This window comes from Crocodylus porosus, unplaced genomic scaffold (assembly GCF_001723895.1).
Source record: "Crocodylus porosus isolate Cpor-Errol unplaced genomic scaffold, CroPor_comp1, whole genome shotgun sequence".
NCBI classification, from domain to species: Eukaryota; Metazoa; Chordata; order Crocodylia; family Crocodylidae; genus Crocodylus; species Crocodylus porosus.
The window spans coordinates 15,783,805-15,803,757 of record NW_017728950.1 but is presented as its reverse complement, the minus strand read 5'-3'; the positions used below and the strand labels follow the sequence as shown (position 1 = coordinate 15,803,757).

Genomic DNA, 19,953 nt, shown 5'->3' with positions numbered 1-19,953 from the left:
TGGCCATGAATCCTGAATTCTGTTACCTGCCCTCAGTGTCAGGAGGAAAAGAGGAGGGTGCCCTGCTCACTTAGGATAGCTGGTAACATGATGGTTAGGGCTGTAGCCTGGAAAATGTGGGTTTGAAGCTACCAATACTGAGAAGAGAGTCAAATCCACATCTCCCACTTCCTGGGTGAAGCTCTAATCCTGTGCGTATTTGTACGAAAAGCCCCAAATCTTGCACCAAGTCATCAAAACAATTTTAACGAAAATTGAGCATTTACTTAGCTGGAAGCACCACTGTTCCCTCAGGATCAGATCGCTGTGGCACAGCCCAGTCCTGTCCCTAGTGCTCACACCAAATAATCCTTACTCCAGTTAGCTCAATGAATTCTCAGCAATCCAGTAGCACTGAAAATGTGGTTTTGAGACATACAGTGGCATAAAAGTAACGTGGCAACAGTGAAGTGCTGATTTTATTTGACAGATCAAATATTTTCTCATGTTTCATGTCAGAAGAGAACAGAGAACTCTGAAGTAAAAAGCTCTGAAACATGCTTTCTTAGGTTAAAAAAAATTACAAATAATACTTTCAGACTTCTGTTTCTGTTCTAGTAGTTTATTTCATGGCATAATATCCAATAATGCAGGTACAAAGTTTGAAGTTCATCCAGCTTAATTATTCATGTATATGAATACTGATCCTTATAATTTTACTGCTTTATCAGTCATTCTTGCTTGATCTAACCACGAAGTGGTAGAAACTCTGGTTCACAAAACATAAGGATATTAACCACAGTGCAAGTTCGGCTTAGAAATTAAAAACACTTTAGAAATAATAACTAATTGAATGGCCTTTGTAAATGCCATACAAAACTTCCTGATGGATAGAATGCCTTAGGACATGGGCACACAAATGAATTACCATGCATACAAATTTTCCCCCTGGTAAATGAAAACTAAGGCACAGTACCACACTGCTCAATGAAAGAATAAACTACCATGGGTTAACTTTCACTTACTGTGGACAAGAACCTTAACAGCTGATATTGCAAAATCTCTGCTGTTGTTCACTGCATAATAATTGGTCTGCCTGTGCCTTTAGATTGAAATGCATACAACCAATGTCCTGAAACATAGCTATGCTTTCAGAAGATGTAAACTTGTTTCCCAATGAAAAGTCCCGAGCACATAAGATTCAACTTGTTTCAATAAGAAATGAGTTGAGTGATATTTATACAATACTTTATATTACTTCTGTTTTTCAGTTTAAACAATTGAATTTTAAACATTATTTTTTGCCATCTCTCACATGTTTGTCAGTGCCAGCACTTTCAATCCATCCACTGCCAGCAATGGGTAATACGTTGGGGAAATTTCTGATTCAGAAAGGAGTAGTGTAGTTTATAATAAAAGTTAAGAAATAATTACTAAGTTTTTAATTCCTTTGAAAGATTAGTGTAATTCAGTGTATGACTTTCAGCCTTTTAAAGTATTAAATAGTTAGAGTATGTCCATACATTAGTTTACATAATTAGAATACCTATGTTTTCATTTCTGTTGTTTTAAAGCAGCAACTGTAGTGACACTGATTTCATTTTTAAAAGACATAAAGCTTGAAATCAAGGTGAGGTTGTGGTTTTGCTTCCAAGAATAGCTGTCATGCCATAGAATTTTGTTTTGCTCATTCCCTTGAACGTGACTTGGAGACTTGCTTTACCTTCTTCGAGCCATGAACTACTTCTACCTGGGAAGTAAATGAGGATAGAATATCCCATGAAGAACTCCCTCAATAACTATGTTTGGAAAGTCATCTGAAAAAGAAGAAAAAAAACCCTGTTTCCTTATACATGTCAATATAATACATATGCTTTTGTGGAACTTAACAAGGGAAGGCCCACTATAATTTAGGATACTGCATCACTCTACTGTTTATCCACGGTGGGGATGTGCTATTAGTAATGCTGCTTCAGCACTAAAGCTACTTTAGTACAGCACTGGGCATTGCATGAATGTGCTGCCAGATTTGTAGCTTATTGATTTAAAAGGATGTTCTAATACTTAATGCTGCTAGGCTCCAGCTCTTTATCTGAATCTTTTCTCACAAGGAAGATGGATTACACTGGCAATTCAATTTCTAACAAAATCTCAATATACTTGAAGGAATTCCAAGATTGCTACTGGGAATACTTCACAGCAGTTTTTCCATTGTGGTTTACAGCTATGTTTAGTCCAAGCAGATTCAAAGATGCCTGTACCATCATAGGAACTTCTCTGGAACAGTACAATTGTAGGCTGTCTATGGAACATAAAAATGTCATATTTCTATTGTATTCAAAGGGGGGAGGAGGATGCTATATTTTTAGCAAAGATGCAGAGGGAATGGACACTACTTTTCACGTTAAATACACCAGTAGTCAATCCTGATGAAAAAGTAACAGACCTTCCAAAGAAGCAGGAAGGCTATATTTTAGTAAAGGAAAAATCCTTTTCAAATACATCATACAACAACTCCTACTCATCTAACAGTGGGCATGTCTACATGTTCATTATGCACTGTAATTACGGTGCATTAAGTTTAGTACCTGTTCCATAAAACATTTAACGTATCAATGTAGCTCTAATGTATAAATGCACTGAAACAAAATCCCACAGGTACTTTCGAAAACACCCACCTGTATGACTTAAGAGTCAATCTTCGTTGGACCATTTCCATTAAGATTCTGTTGTTCATTATTGGCAATTCTGGGCTTTAGGTTACTATTTTAGATTACTATCCTTGGGACTCTTAAAAATGTTACATAAAAGGTATTTTGCATGTTTAAATAAAAAAAGCTGCCATATAGAAGGAAAGATGGGCTCAAAGTTAAAAACAGTATTAGATGCTTTAAGCAACAAAGCTCCACAGGCTAGTACATTTGTGCCTGTAAATCCCTTAGGTGCTTTTGAAAATTTAACAGAATAATGTGAAAATCCAGTGTCAAGATAGATTTGAATCTAATATAGAACTAAAACATTATGTGCTATAAAGCTATTTTATAATAAAAATTGCTGACATCCAATTTTGATCAAGTATATTGGACAGAAAACACGGGAGAATGACTTTACAGGTTTTGAGCCAACACTTTTGCAAGATTTTTTTAAATGCAAACGGTTTGAAGATTTTGAATGACAGAAGGCATGCTTGCCCACAATAGGTTCTTTACCCTTTTTAAGAATGAGAGAAATAGAAGCAAAAACAGATGAACTGAGGAAGGTCTCCTTCCTCTTCTAGATGATCAAGAAACATCTACAAGGAAGCAAATAACAGATCTCAGTGCTGTTTAGCGTTACCCCTTCATAACTTCTGAGTAGCACCCATGACCAAAACTATTTTAAATATTCCAGCTCATCTCCTTGCAGAGAGCCTGGACAGTTGGGGGGGAGAGGAATTGTCTAGCAAGGACAAATCTACCTTAGCCTGTGCTCATCTCCCCAAACCTCACTTATTTCCTCACCTTGTGGCACCTTTCAAGGGATCTGGCAGCACCTTGTGGCACCCTGGTTGGGAGTCAATATACTACTAGAAAATACAGTGTAAGAGAAAGATGCTTACAATGTTTTTACATGGTGAAGACTGTTGATAGATTACAGAAAATTAATGGAACTGTGCAAAGATGAGGGAAGTTCTCCTCAAATTACATTATCCTAGAACCTCCAAGCTGTTTATAGCAAAAGCCAAGAGCAACATAGTGTTAACTGTGCCATTTTATTTTGTGTGTATAAGCATGCCATTTTTGAAAAACTGAAGCACCACGTAAAAGGCAAAGAAAGCTGAAAGCTACCTTACTATAAGTTTTTAAATATAAACAGCCTTATTGAAGGGCTAAATAATGCTGTTGTTTTGAGTGCTACCAACACAAGTTAGTTTACATCTCACACATTACAAGAAGCCATTTGTTTTTGATCCAAAGTTACCTCTTAAAAAATACTTAAAGAAAAAAAATCAAAATTAAACTGAATTCCCAAAGGCTTTGATAAATGCAAGTCTGTCCTTCTTTAGAGCACAGTTTAGAACAGAAAAATATAATTATCATCAGAGAATTACATCTGCTGTAACGAGTCATGCAGCTGAAACCCTGTAAAATGGGTTGAAAATGTAGGTCTTAAATCTGTACATTTCCATTCCACATGCCTCAAGATTTTTCATCAAAAAGGAACTTTAGTATGGAAATAACTTGCTTAACTTTCAATTTACTTACCCAATTACTCATAATTAATTTAAAAAAATCCTAGAGGATATAAAATGAAAGATGAAGATATGATTTCACTTTCTATATTTCTGAGCCCAAAGTCAGAGTCACTGACACAACAGCATGTGGAATCTGTGGAACTGCTGCAATTTAATTTGTGAAACCAGATATTGTTTTGTTTGGCTCCTTCTCTTCCAAAATAAAATAAAAGGGCATTTTTTTGAAGTTTTACTAAGTTTTGAAGTTTTTTGAAGTTTTACTGGGAAGGATTTCACCTTTGATGTTTATTAGTTGCATATTTTATTCGATAAACTCAAAGAATGAAAGCTGCTATAAATTTACACTGTACTCCAAAGGTATTCAAGCTTAACCTGCAGAGATACTTTATGTTGCCAACTCATAATTTTATAATGTCACAATACATGATAAGTGTTTTTTTTTGTTTTAACTCTCAGCTTCTTGATTCATATGACCACATAAAAATTTCATCTTGCATATTTAAAAGAAATGCTGGCATTCATGGTTGTGAAGACAAGCCTGAATATGCTAAGTAACTATACCCAAAGACTCAAAGACCAAAAGCCAAACGAAGAAACTTCTCAAACATACTATTTAAAAAGAACCTCATGCAGTCTAGCTTTTATTTTGAACATATGGGACTTGTCAAACCGTGGCAACGTCAAATAATTTCCTATGTTATCTACTTAGTTTTTGTGAGTGGCCTATATCATGCTTATTAAAAAAATAGTAATAGTAATTTGTCCAAACTCAAATCCCCACTTTTTAAATTTAAAAATTTTAATTTCCAGTTTTAGTGGAACGTTTTTATGTAGCAATGGATATTTACGAACGACACATAAACATATTTCCTTTTACAAAATGTGGTAAGAATAACAGTCCTTGCAATGCAAAAAGCTAGCAATGCAGCAGCACTACGCAATGTGTTTTTTTCCCATCATTTTAAGAACAAAAACAGCATAAAACCTTGAGTTAATAAAAGGGAGGGAGAAATAAACAAGAAAGATTCCAACTACCTTTTCCAAGAGTTCTTATGCAGCACGTACTAAGAGATCAGGGCTCAAGTAAACACATCAATTACCCTTAAAACATACATTCTTTCATATAAAAGAAACATTACTGGGGGTGATAAGGAAGTAATAATCCAAGTAGTAATACAAAAAATGCTAATAGCAGATTGACAAGCATTTAGAAAAAAGCACTGATAAAGAACTGGACCTTCAAGGTCAAACCCTGAAGGCAAAACAAGAGACATTGTTAAAAGCAAGAGAAGCAGCAGAGTAAGTCTTTTTTGGTTTTGTTTAATTGAGTTCACAGTAGATTTGGTTAGCAGAACAATTGAGAAAAAATTGCATCTTCATATAAATCATCTGCTCCAATTAGGATTTTAAAGGTCTTTTATACGAGAACTAGTGCTTTATTGGCAGGTTATTAGAATTTGGACTAGTGTCTTGCTCAGCAAGTCCTGTATTAATAATAATGCGGTTTATGTGGTATAGGGTCAGATCAGTAAAGAGCTGTTAACAGATGACAGGTTTGATTACCATTGGCTTTAGGCAAGACATATGGATCCCTTAGGAACAGCAGCACAGGCTGGTGGGACAGTTTGCTGGAAAGGTCAAGAACAGGAATGTCAGTATCAAGGGACAGTAAACAGAATATACTACAAACTAGCTTTGATAAAGTGAGGTGATCAAGCTGCTCAAATAACATTGGTTTGTTTATAGATGCAAACTCTGGCAAGGAACAAGTTTCATTTTCTGGAAGCGAAACTCATTACTGCTTTCTCTCTTAAAGTGACCCCATCAACTTGAAATCAAAGTAAAGATATCTGAAGAGTAGTGACATTAAGCCCTCTCTGAGCCTTCCTGATCCTGGGATGCTCTCTGGTCCCCAGGATAATTTAAACCAGAGCTGTCCAACTGGTAGCCTGCAAAGGGTTAACCTGCAGCTCCAGGCTGCTGCTGCCGCCTCTTGCTCCAGCTGCAGCAACAAACAGGGTCTTTTGACTCCCCCTCTCTTCCCCCAGCTTCTGCTGCTTGACCCAGCTCCGGCAGGGTGTGGGGGATGACACAATCTAAAATGCTTGCTAAACCAGCAGCCTGGAGCATTTGTGTGTCAGGGTGGCACAGGGGAACCTGCAGTGGTGAGGCAGGGCACTATGTTGCATGGGGACAGTGGGGTGCCCACTCGTGCGTGGTACAATGGGGTGGATGAGTGCTTATGGTACAGCAGGTTAAGCAAGCATGCACGTGCATTTGTGTACAGTGTGCAATCCCTGCTCGTGCTGGCCCTGGCTACAGAGATGCTGGACAGCCCTGATTTAGACTTTTCTGAGAGCTCATCTCAGCTGCTCTATGGGCCACAGAACTGCCCAGAATCTTTGCAATGCTCACCCCAAATTAAAATCTAAATTAAATCATTATAGGGTTACTAGTGAATTATCCATCAAGAATGACCCAGGGGGGTGGGGGTGGGAATTGAGCACCGTTACCCACCACCCCGCGCTGCTGCTACCTCCCAGCAACAGAGGGGAGAAACTTGCCCAACCATCCCCTCCATCCCTCTCCACCAGCAGCACCACTGGCTTTGCTCCCCACTCCACTGGCCCTGCTCCTCAGAGGCGGCAAAGTGCCACCATGATGGCGGGGACAGAGCAAGGGAACGAGGCCAGTTCCCCTCTGTCCCCCACTGTCATGGTGGTGCTCCATACAACCAATGAAACAACCAATGAACCAAGTGAAACAACCAATCAGAGTGCTCTAAGAGTGTTGTGGACAGACACACTAAGCCCTTTATTATATAAGAATATTAAATTATTTGTAATTATTATATTAACTTATTACGTTAAACAACATTATACAGTCTTATAATCTCCATTAACCAGTTAACTGTGCAATGCATGTAACGTATAACCGGGGCCTGAGAGAATGCTTTCCACATGGCTTGTGCTGAGCATTCTTCCAGAGCTTTTAGATCACTTCATAGTGCTCTGGTTGTTCTAGTTGGCAAAAAGGTGCCAGAAAGGATGGGGGAAGGATTTCATGCTAAGTCTGAAGATTTTATGTTTATTTTTTCTTGGCTTTAGTTTTTTAAATGCTTCTCTTTCCCTCGCTGCTGTGTGAAAGACTGAAAAAAGGAAATACCAGCCTGATGGTACATGGGAAACAGTGAAACTGACCATATCCACATTCCATCAAATGCATGTAAAAACCAGTGTTCTGGCCTCTCTAGCTCAGGGACAGGCAAAGTGTGGCCTGTGGGCTAGATCTGGCCAGCAGTGGACTCCATTTCCCGGCAGCCCCTGCCTGCATGGCTGGGGCCAGTCTCCATGGAGACCCCAGCTGCAGCCACGCTGGCAGGGCACATGGCAGGGAAGGGCAGGAGGCTGCTCTAGAGCTGCTGGGATCTTGTAGCAGGGGCAGCCTGGCCTGGGCCTACGGCAGAGCCATGGTCTGCTGCCTGCATGCTCCGGGCAGGGGCACACAAGCAGCAGATCACAGCTCTGACCCAGCTCCTTGCAGTGGTGACAGACTGGTCCTGAGCCAGGGCAGAGCTGTGATCCACTACCTGCATACCCCTGGCCCAGAGCCTGCAGGCTGCAGATCGTGGCTGTGCCCTGGCCCCGGACCAAGCTGCCCTCACTACTCTGGAGCAGAGCCCTGCCCTTTCCTTCCATGCTCTCTGCCAATGTGGCTGGGGTCAGTGTCCATGGCAACTCCAGCCTTGGGCTATCACAGTGCAGTGGCTGGGGTCTCCATGGAGACCAGCCCCAGCCATGTGGGTAGGGGCTGCTGGGAAATGGAATCTGGCTGCAGGCTGGATTCATCATTTTGCCCACCCTTGCTCTATCTTATATCCTCCTTCTACAAATAATGGTCATAAATGGGTAAAAAGATTTTTTAGGGTGGCGGTGTTTATGGGTATGTGAGATGTGCACAACTCCATGTGTGAATTCCAGGGTGTGTGAGATGTGCACAACTCATACTGCAACAGATCTAGTGCAGCCACAATAGGTAATAATGTCACTAGATTTAACCTCAAGCTACTCCTATTTTGACATCTGCATGGGAGAAATATTGAAAAGCTCCGTGTGTATTTATTTATTATTGTGCCTTTGTCCTATTCTTTAATGGTCCATTAAGCCAGTTGCCCTAGGAAGATTCCAAAATTTTATTTTATTCACACCATGTTTAGAAATGCTACATTTAGTTATGAATTGCTCACCTTGATTCTTCAGATTCTGTTTCATCAAAAGACCTGCAATAAAGAGGCACACAAACTGGGTTAGGCTGACCTGGGTGAAAGGGAGACCCTTTTTTCTGGTCAGTGGCTGTGAAATGCAAGGCAATGATTATGGAAGAAGCCAGGATTTTACAGTGACCATAGCCTGTAAGTGACAACATCCACTTCACTGTAATAGATTTGCATGCATAAATATTTGGAAGTGATAGGGTACAATTCCCCTGAGGGATATTGGGTGACATCATTACCTACAAGAGAGTAAAGTCAAGTAGCTTGTCCCTAAATCATTAAAGGTGGTATATTTACATTTGGGTTTTTTTGGACCATAAGATTAGAGCATTCATATACCTATTGACAGTAACATGACTGATATCTCTACCCTGACTCTAAGTGGTGTATATTTTATGTGATACAAGTAAGTTCAAAACCATGATATAAGTGTGTTAAAGAAATATTGAATACATGGAATATGAGCAAAGATTTGCAATTCAAAACTCCCCCTACATTTTGGAATTACCATGATAGGATTTTGTAAAAAAGGTCAGGGTTCAGATCATGAGATTTTATGGAAACACCCTTATTGAGGAATAGAAAATTGCTTTGCATCTCCTTGTGTAGAATTTCCTTTCCATTTTTATGTTATGGGATGGGGGAAGAGTGTACTTCTTTTTGGATGTAAGCAAGGACATGATCCACACGCCCTGTCCAAAATCTCTGGTTCCACCATAGGTCTGGGCAGCTCTGAACCAGGGGTGGGCAATTATTTTGGGCCAAGGGCCACTTACTGAGTTTTGTCAAGCCATCAAGGGCCATATGACAGGCAGCCAGGGGCAGGTAAATATTAATCTTCTAAATCATTTAGGGGCCTCACAGGCCAGATAGAATGACCTGTCAGGCCACATCTGGCCCGCCAGCTGCATCTTGCCCACCCCTGCTCTGAACTCACTAGTAACAGCATAGTAATGTTAGACACTTTCTTGACCAGAGCTAGGTTTTAAAAGTGAAACATTCAGCCCCATGCTAACCCCTTTATACTAGATAAAAGGGGCCACGAAGGTGTAAAGGGCCTCCAAGAGCCTGGATCCAGCCAAGGAGGGACTGTCCTGGTGTAGGAACTGTGGAATATAGACAAAAGTCCATCTTCTGAGACCCTCAACCCCTTCCAGTTAAGCCCTGACATACCACGGAAAGGGCTGCAGAGGCAGAAGAGGAGTGTTCAGAAGCTGAGGCCTGCACAAATTCCTATGGGCAGCCAGACTATGCTGCTGGAAATCAGGCATACCCACAGACCTGTCTAACTTACTCCAGGGACTTCTCTGCCCTTAGACAGGTGCTGGAGAAGACTTTAAGCATAACCATGGCTTAAAGTCTCCTTAGCCCTCTCCTCTCTTCTGAGTTGTGATTTCAGTACTCAGCCTCCTTGAGGCATAGCAGAGAATCATAGCCAGAGGTCCCTTCCACACAATCTAATTAAAGCTGGATAGAAACCAGCTATAAAAGTTGTTACACATTTTCAAGTAATAACATTGTAGCTGGTTGGCTTTTATTATATTAAACTTAATATAATAGCTGGATGGACATTTTTATGGCACGATAATTATTGTGTATGTGTGGCCAGTCTCAATATGTTACACAATTAACATATATGTAATGTATGGCAGAGGCCTAAGATCTTAAAATGTTACACAGTCTCTGCTCTACTTAAGGGAGGCTGCCAGTGTGCATTCTCCTGCCTTCCATTCACTGTCTCTTTCTCCCAAGATCAAGCCAGGTAAGGCCTTCCTTACCATGGCCAGTGATGAAGCTGCCACCATAGAAATGACTAAAGACATTCCCTCATTAGGAGACTGGGGGAGTGCAAGCCATGCAGAGATGGTAGGCCTCCATGTAAACAAAAGCATATTCCAGCTGTTCCACAAATTAAGAAATGTAAAACAAGAGCACCCAGATGAGGTCACAATGCACTGGATGTCTTGTGTCAATTTCTTTGAAACACCTGGTGAAAGGAATTTTAAAAGATCATTTAAAAATCCCATGTTTTCTATTAATCTCATCTACACCTGTTATTCCTTTTGCTTTCAAAGGATATGCAATAAAATGCCACATCTCTGTCTTTGTACAGACTGAATTTTGTTTTCTCAGCTTTTTCCAGCCATGTAGATACACTCAAAACCAAGAACCTGATTCTCCTTTTAATTATAATGGCTGTTTAATTATAACACCAAGTTCATTTTAAGTCAATGTAGTTACATGAGTACAGATTTTAAAAAAAAGAGAGACCCACAGCCCTAGATGTTTTTCTATTTATTAGAGCTTGAGTTCTTACCCACAACTTTCTGCCTTTGGCAGAGAAGGCACGTGACGAACATTGAGGAAGTCAAGCAATATTTTGGGAAGCTCTTCGTTTTCTAAAATTATGGTCTGCAACATAGAAAATATACAGCATAATCAAGGTCACTCACAAATTATATGATTGTCCAAACTGCCAAAAGCATCTCCCATCTGCTAAAGTTATTCAAATTTCTCTCTCATTCTTTTTACTTATCACTTGGTAATTACAATATCTACACAAAATACAGTTCTTTATCAGTTTCATAATTTTGCTGCAGCAAACATCTTCCAGTTTCACAGTCTCTACTTCTAAACCCTTAGATAACTGGGGATCACTGAGAAGGTCTTTCTGTGATGAAGTTATCAGTTCCACTAAATGTCTACTAGAAGTTTGAAATTTCACTACTGGCACATTCATTCAGAAATATAATTTTGTTTTTGTTGCTCCTTTCAAATAAAGCAAACAGCAGCTTACACTTAATGACCTCAGTTACTTCATTTCTAGTAACAAGAAAGAATCCCATCCATCATGGCAGTAGGAAAAAGGAAGACTCCTGTGTGTTCAAGGGCCTACTCAATTTTGTTAATGCACAATTTAGGGAATGTTAACAAGGTGAGTTGTTTGTTTGGCTTGACAGATCAGCTTTCAATGCACTGGTCATATCTATATTGTGATCACTAATGGCAAAGACCTGGCCTAAGAACTGTGTTGACATGCCACACTGTTCTCTAACAATACAGCAAGGGCTGGAATCCCATTCTGGTACATTTGTTTTTCACTGAACAAATGACTTCTAATTTTATTAATAGATTAGTAAATGAATTAACAGTAGATGCAACAGAAAATGGGGAATGGGATTTTTGATACACTTTCACTTAGATATAGATATTTTTTAAGAATGTGAAAGATTTCCTCAATGTTTAACCACATGTAGGGCATACTCAGTAATTACTCTACATTTTTCTTTTAAGACAAAATGGTTTATAAGTGCATGCCACACCTTCCTGGAGGATTAAGGCACTGTTCAGGTCACACATACCAGTGCAATCTCAACTTGTCACTTTGCGTACGTGCACATACACAGCCAGAGAAGAGATGAAAAACAGAGTTGTTTCTCTGAGCAATTCTTCATCTTACAGCAGTGGTGCTCAACCTATGAGTGGCATAAGGTCTGTCTGTGGTCTAGATCTAGTGTGTAGGGGCAGTGTGTGGCTTCAGTCCACAGGTGTGATCCAATGCGTCGGCTTGACCCTGCATGCTGGATCTGCCTGCAGTGTGACTCTAGGCACCTGCCCGACCCAGCACGTCAGCCTGACCACGCACAGGGGCAATCCAGGGCACAGGGCCAGATCACTTGGACCATGGTGCTCTCCACGGGTCTGGAGATTTGGCAGGGGGGGGACCAGTAGAAGCATTAATTGACGCAGCGTAGGGAGCAATTAATGCTACTACTGCTCCCCTGCTGCCAAATTTCCAGACTTGGGATAACCCTCTGGACAGGATGACTTGACTCCGCAGAATCAGGATAGAGGTTAAGCACCCCTGTCCTAGAGGCCTTATTCTGCAGCTTCATATGTAGATGAATAACTTGACTTGCCTTAGTTATGTTTGCCTATGGGTACAGATGCACATTCTTTTTGAGCCAATTCAAAAGGGGAGGGAAGACTCTTGCTTTCAACCAGGCAGCGGCCAGCTGTTACAGTCTAACAGTTACATGTGGACAAGCCAGGAATGATATAAATGTAGCAAAATCCACTTCAACTTTGCTTCCTTAGGGGTTAAAGATGGAGCAATTTTGCTACACTGTATCTATCACTTGGCTTGTCTACACTTAACAGATACTGCACACTCCAGATTAGCAGTTTCCATTTGTAACATTCCCCTTTTGGAAGTGCTTCAAATGTACACCTGCTCATGCCCTAAAGGAAACAACCCTCACAAGTAGTATTACTCATGCATATGTTGGGCTTGCAAGATCAGGACCTAGGTTAGGAAAACAACAATAAATCACAGGGTGAGAAAACAAGAAGCAAGGCTGGGCGATAGGAGGAAACATCACACCATACCAGCTCATGCAGGAGCTTATTCCTATTTAATGTCTTCTTTTAAACTTAGAAATAAAAATAAAAGGAAAAGGAAAAACCATTTCATCTCTTTAGTTAAAGTGATGCAGCAGTATGTGAGATCAACAGCAAATAACCATTTACGTAACTAATAAGAAGTTAGCAGTCATATTTATGCCCAGAAAACAAGGATGGACTTAAAAACAAAATTAAGTTTAAAAGAAAACGTGCAAATCAATTTCCTTTTCACTTGTCTTCCAAATCTTCAGTTCAGGGTTTTATACTTCTCTAACAAAAGGTGATGTCATTACTAACATGCACATGTACACATGTGCACACAGAAATCAAACCAGGAGCACAGCTCTTGAACAGCTTTACTGCATATGTTGTTGGTGACACAGTCTTACAGGACAGTAAGACTCTTCATATGGCTCTGAAATCTTGCCAGGTACACAGCCTCTCAGTTCATCTTTAAATGAAGATGCTGCATTAAATGCCATTTCATTTACATTCTGTGGAATCAGCACTCTGCTGCTGCAAAATTCATCTTGCTCTGCATTCAAGTTATACATGACAGAAGGGCTGGGTGGGGGGATGCATATTCAAAAGGTATGTGAATTGCATGATAATGTGCACTGTTTGTGCAACCAAAACACAATTTATTCAGTTTAGCACCACAAAAGAATTGTGGTGCTTCTAAGAGCTGCTTCAGGGCATCCATAATTTAGGCAAGTTCCCTTGGTTCTAGTTCCTGAGTTCCCATGCATATAGAGCATCTTGAGTCACTTGTCGAGGTTGGGTGCTGGTGTAATATAGGAGAGAGTAGTGGGGGAGGGGCATGTCATTTAACAAGAGAGGCTGTCCAGGTGCTTTTAACAATTTCAAAGCAAGCTTATGTTAGAGGTATAGCAAGGCAGCTCCAAGAAAAAAATAAAAACTGGTATAATTTCTTCTACCTACAGTATAGTTTCTAGGTAATGCCTTCTCAAATGTTATACAAGTATTTTAAGGAATTAAGGAATAAATCAAGACACTACAGAATTATACCAACTAGGGGTCAAATTCTCTGCCAGCTTGCCCAGCTCCACTGACTTCAAAATAGTCTGCTGAGAATTTACCCCTTTGATTTATGTGCTACCAAACTGAAGGGTTGGTGAAAGAAGAGGAGACCAGGAAACAAGACACAGATAAGAAATGACTGACAAATGTAACAATTCTAAGTGTTGCAGCATTGTTTTTAGTCATTCAATTAAAAAAAACCCCAAACCTTAAATCATAAGGGGCAGGGCAATGACAAGTAACTGTTTTTACCTGGAATAACTCATACCATCATACATTTTAGATTGTCTTATTTCAAAAAATTATATTTTTTCAAACCACATGCTCCTTAACCTTTCAATGTAAGATTGGCAAAAGCAGTACCAGCAAGAACCTGTTTTGTCCACATCTCTAATAAGCGACAATGTGTACAAAACGAGTCCATCTATTAGTCAGTATGTAGCAGCATACTTTAAAAACAGAAGCATTCCCATCCACATAGTATCTCTGCAATAAACTCCAAAACAAATCTGTCAAAGAAAAAAAAAAGCCCTGACAATATGGTTATGAATTTTTCAAGAGTCCATTGAACACAGCTCCAAAACTGGGTTCCCATGCCATGCTAGCTTAGCTGATTGAAGGGACAGATGCAGTACATCTACTGTCTTCTCCAGCATGGTAAAAGAATTATAATACTTACAGCAAATGTTTTGGGAGTAACTCCAGAAATATATATTTTCAAATTACTCAATTCTACCTGAGCAAAAAGCATAAGCACATTTTGATCACAAATTTTAAAAAGCTGCTATCAGTTATGACCAATAAACTACTACATGCTCCCAAAGACTATAACACTGAAAAGCCCAGTGTTTACACCACTAGAAATGTCTTTTTTATTGAAAGGGTGCAATTATCATTATGTAACACAAATCGCTAAAATCCCAATTTTTCTACCTTATCAGCTTTATAAAATCATGTTCCCTGAGGATGTCATTGATTAGTTGCACATGTTCTTTCAGTGACATCCGAAATACTTAATTGTCAGTTATCTTTTCTCCTTCAGTAAGTAAAATATAGTCACAAAATTGCAGAGGGACTTGTTCTGCCTTAACCTTAGCTAGATGCCATCATGCAGTGGAAAACAGTGCTAAAATATCACAGGATAATGCTCTCCAACAAGGGAGACATATAAACAGCATAATGATTTCCCACGAGTTTCCTTTTTAGAAAATTGTCACTAAAGCCAGTATAAATGGTGACATATCTTCACAGAGGACACTGTGAAATCGAACACTGGCATTCTAGTTAGGTCCAAACCTACTCATCAGCCAATTATAACAGTAACTGAACATCTTTCTGAAAACTTGGACAGGACCACTTCACTAACCTTCCAAGATCACACTACAACAATGCATTGTTTTCACTGATTGATTTTTTTTTTTTTTTTTTAACAAAACAGTTTTAAAAATTCATTTCTTGCAATCATCTTTCACAGTTTCTCAAAACCCATGGACTACCCTTTAGTCAGAAGAGTCAGTGCAGTGAGTTAAGTTGCAAGGTTTCTTAGAGTCCTTAAAACCTTTTCCATTCAGTCTAGTTTAGTTTGAAATGCCGCACTGTGAGGGTGAAAAAGTTCATGACAGTTTTTCCACTCTTCACAAAGAAGAATGCTTCACAACACCTAATTCAGTGGTGCAGTTAAAAATGGGGGAGAAAAAAAAATCAATACATCCTAGCTACAGTAAGTAGGCTGGAGTGTCAGTCTCCACTGGGACTAAAACCTACAAGCTTTTAAAGCGCTTTACAGTCCATATTCTTCTATTTACCTTGCTTGCAGCAGCTGCTTACCCAGGCCCATGAAATGATAAAAAGATTAGCACAAGAACATATTAAACTAAAAACCAAGTAGACTAGATGAACCAACCAGACTTCTAAGAATGATCTCTCCTTTTCCTGAAAAAGTAATAGCAGATGTGCTCCTGCTAATCTTATCTAAATGCTTGTGATTGCTTGCTTTTCCATAGAATGGTACCATATTAAAGAATTTCACATTTTTCCAGGAAAGGCGTTACTGTATATCATCAACAAGTTGCTCATTTACAATTTTATTATATGTTATTATCAGAGCAGGTCCTCCTCCCCCCAGATGTTCAATAACATATGGATTTATAAGTATAAAAGGAGGTATTAGCACACTTAACTGTCAGGATACAAACGCAAGAAACATAGCTAATATGCCCAAAGAAGTAGAAGTGATGCCGAATGATGAATGAAACCTAGCATGTATATATTTTTCTAGATGAAGTGATTCTCACAACTGGAATGTTAAGTGAGGGGTTCTATCTGTAAAGGAGACCTAGAAAAGGAACAAAAGGTAGAGAGAGGATATTACCTGCCAAAATATTTACAAACCCCAGAGATATATAATCTGATAATTAAGAAGCTTAGCTGTAATATACTGTACTTTGAGTTAATTTATGACAGATGGAAAATAGACTGAGGAACTGTGGTTGAGGGGTGAGGAAGGGGCAGCAGCTTATTCAGATTCCCCAGGAGTGGAGAAGAGCTGAAAAATTCCTAGACCAAGTATTGCAGTCACAGTACTCTATATTTATGGGGAACGTTAACTCTCAAGACATCTACCGGGTGTTGAGTATAGCTTGACATCTATCAGAAAACGCCAAAGCTATGCAGAGGACAATTGAATTAGAAAGAAGAACAGCCACAGAAAGGCAAGACAATTGCTAGGTCTACAGTAACGGTGAGCTGAAAAATAGTGACCATAAGCTACCTTCATAGTTATACTCAGTACTTACCTCCTTTCAAAGCATATTACAGAGATAAATTATTTTACTTGGACTAAATATATTAATGAGTCCTGTGATAACTTCATCCTGCAGAAGATTAATTAATTTCAGATTTCTGGCATCACTTTATGCTTGTGACTGTATAAAGGCCGTATGTGTAGGTAATATGGCCATTATGCCTCATTTGTAATGAAATGTACAGTATTGTAAAATATTTTTAAAAACATAAGCAGCATGGCACAATGGATGAAAAATATTAGTATCTATGAAAATAAAACATAAGAGTAATTTAAGAAGAAAAAAAACTAAGGTACAATTGCTCTGAAAAATAAAAACGAAGGGAAAACAATTCAATGTCGCTTCATGATGGACTGCTCAAACATTGGAGGGTTAAAACATACCTGTAACAGAAATGAAGTAGTCAGTGGATCTGAATGGTGAAAAATGGAAAAAGGGGAACATAAGATTAAATGAGTTAATGCTATTCAGAAAGGGTATACAGGAAATAAGTAACACAGGAAGTAGGCCCATTTATGATGACAAAAGAGAAAATCAGCATTGGGCACATCTACACGAGATGCCCTAATACACAGTAGCCTACTTTCCTGTGCATTAGTGTATCATGGCAAAAACCATGATAATGAGCTAATACACAGTAGTATTAGACTAGTGCTCACTAAGCATCACAAAAATTGTTCGCCTTTGCTACTGTGCATTAGCGTGGGCTAATGCAACTTTATACAGTACTTCATATTAGAGATACTAAACTTAATGCGCAGTAGTAAAGGCTCATTAATGCACTGTAGACAGGCTCACAGATTCTAAAATGGCTGAGCTACCAAAGTGTGTTTTAAAAGTCAATGAACAATTAAGACAATAGACAATTAAGAAGTAATTAAGATCATGCCAATATCATTGTTGCTAACAAGCAGGGAAAATTCACTGCAACCTCCTGATGACCTCACATGCAGTAGGTGTACTGTATATTGTTCTCATCACTTTCATGCCAACAAGATGTTGGGTGGCATTTAGAGAAAACTGACAAGAATGACAAGCAACTATTTTATAAAGGATTAAAACAGGGGTGTCCAACCTTTTTGAATGTGGGGCCAGATCATGAACTTTTTATCATCCAGTGGGCTGGCAGGAGCAGGCGCTTGTGTGGCCTGTCCAGTCTGACCATGGCCTGGGGCCGCAGGGGTCAAGGGGTGCCGCCTGTCCCTGCTGTGTCCTCCCTGCCACCTGGGCAGCCTTGAGGATGCTCCCACACCTTGTTTCCTGGGCTCAGCAGTCAGGGGGACATGTGGGGACTGTACAGGGGGGTGTGGGATGTGCAGGGACACCCCCCTGCTCCCTCTCACCCAGGCCAACCTGAGCCTGAGCCCAAGCGGCAGGGGTCCCTCCCTCCCTGGGGCACACAACTCAGCACCACCAGCATGATGTCTGTGGGCGTGGGGAGGCGGAAGCGGTGCCAGCTTCCCTCTTCAACAGCCACAGTAGCAGCAGCATCTCCTGCAGGCCTGGCCACAGCATCCCTCTGAGCCAGCATCCGTGCCCCCTGTGCCACCCGCCTGTTGCACTGCAAGCTGCTCCAGCCCGCGCAGCCAGCGGGACGCAGCACAGGGTGGGGCTGGCATGCAAATGAGGAAGGGAGGGGCGGGGCTAGGAATGGAAACCCTGCAATGTGGGAGAGGGGAGGAACTGGCATGCAAATGAGGAAGGGAGGGTTGGGGCAAGGAAGGGACACCGTGAAATGAGGGGGGAGGGGAGGAGCCTTACTGCATCGGCAATGTTAAGCTGACGCAGTACATGTGGGAAACTTGTCCCTTCTCCAGCCCTTCAGCAGCCATTAGGAAGCTGCTGAGGGGCTGGGGGAGGGATAAGGGGTGGAAATGAAAGTAAAGTATTTACTTTCGTTTCCCATCGCAGCACCGCAGGCCTCAGAAAATGGCTTGGTGGGCTGCATGGTGGCCCGTGGGCTGTATGTTGGACAAGCCTGGATTAAAAGAATTGCCTACATGTTACATACAAACACACTAAAGCAAAAGAACATTATTTAGACTGCAAAGACACAGTTGAAAGTTACGAAATGCCAGATTTATGGTTTCTCGTGCAACTGAATTCTATCTCCTGTGTTCATCCTGTGCATTGGAGGAGGCAGAGGATGATGTTTCAAAGGGAAAAAACAGAGTAAGTAATTACAGAAGATATCATAATGCATACACATAAGACAGACATATTAAGACTTTAGACCCTTAAGAACGAAAGAAGACTTAGTTCCTTAAAAATTTAAGGAATACTTAGTTCTGGCATTTCATAACTTTTAAGTGCTTGACTTTTCAACCCAATGCTCTTTTAATTCTCCTTTATTTATTTATTGGATACAGTTACCTAATTTTTTGTTGTTGTTTTTTAATATGTAATTGCATCAACCTCTTGACCACACATCACTTATAGGATTAACCCTAAATCTACAGCATTGCCGCACATATTTCCAACACTTGAACTGCAAAGCTCAGTGTACTAGGTACCTCAGGGGCAGGCAAAATATGGCCTGCGGGCTAAATCTGGCTCACCAGGCCATTCTAACTGGCTTGAAGGCCCCCTCCAAAAAACAAATATTACTGGCCTGAGGCTGACCCTCTGAAAGCCAGCGGGAGGTGGGCTTTCAGAGACTGTGTGCCATTGGACTGGGTAGGCTCTGTTCTTCCACCTCCGTGTGGTTCCTGGCACTCTAGCTGGGAGCCCCATGTGGAGACAGCAAGTGTGATGGCGTGTGACTGGACAACTGGTTCATGGGAAGGGGAGCTCCTGCCTGCAAGTGAGAAGGTGGATGTGGAGTTTGTGGTTGGGTGTGTGCTTCCTTGCCATGGCACACAGCCTCTGCTGCCAGCAGCAGGTGGCAAGTCCCGGGGGTGCTCATCACCTGCAGCAGACCCTCTAGACAGTGCACAGCTCCCAGGAGCTGCATGTGGTGGCACAGAGCTGGTCCAGCCCACTGATGCAAGCCTTTGAACCACTCTGGGCTAGCTCCATGCCAGCACGTGGGGCTCCCAGCACTGCAGGAGGGCACTGCAAACCATCAGTCAGTCTTTCATTAGTCCCATGGGACGCCCATGCCTGCTATGGGACAGGGAGATCTGGGTGACCCTCCATAAATGCTGACCTCGTGAAGGAACACCTTGAGAAGCTGGATACCTTCAAGTCAGCCGGCCCTGACAATCTGTACCCCAGGG

The 19,953-nt window shown here is 40.7% G+C and overlaps 1 protein-coding gene across 2 annotated transcripts in view; it reads right to left on the bottom strand.

The window, feature by feature from the left end:
* Positions 1–583: 583 nt before the first annotated feature.
* The window catches only part of SNX24 (sorting nexin 24), a 136,006-nt gene continuing 116,636 nt past the window's right edge, over positions 584–19,953 (bottom strand). Inside the window, exons 4-7 of one of the 2 annotated variants that reach the window (XM_019555296.1) lie at positions 10,804–10,898; positions 8,460–8,492; positions 5,777–5,841; positions 584–1,796 (exon numbers count right to left, since the gene is read on the bottom strand). In XM_019555296.1, coding sequence (XP_019410841.1) covers positions 1,726–1,796; positions 5,777–5,841; positions 8,460–8,492; positions 10,804–10,898 — 264 coding nt within the window. In that variant the 3' untranslated portion in view covers positions 584–1,725. Of the gene's footprint in view, positions 1,797–2,410; positions 2,568–5,776; positions 5,842–8,459; positions 8,493–10,803; positions 10,899–19,953 lie in introns of those variants that run through there. The other variant, XM_019555297.1, reaches the window with a different exon arrangement.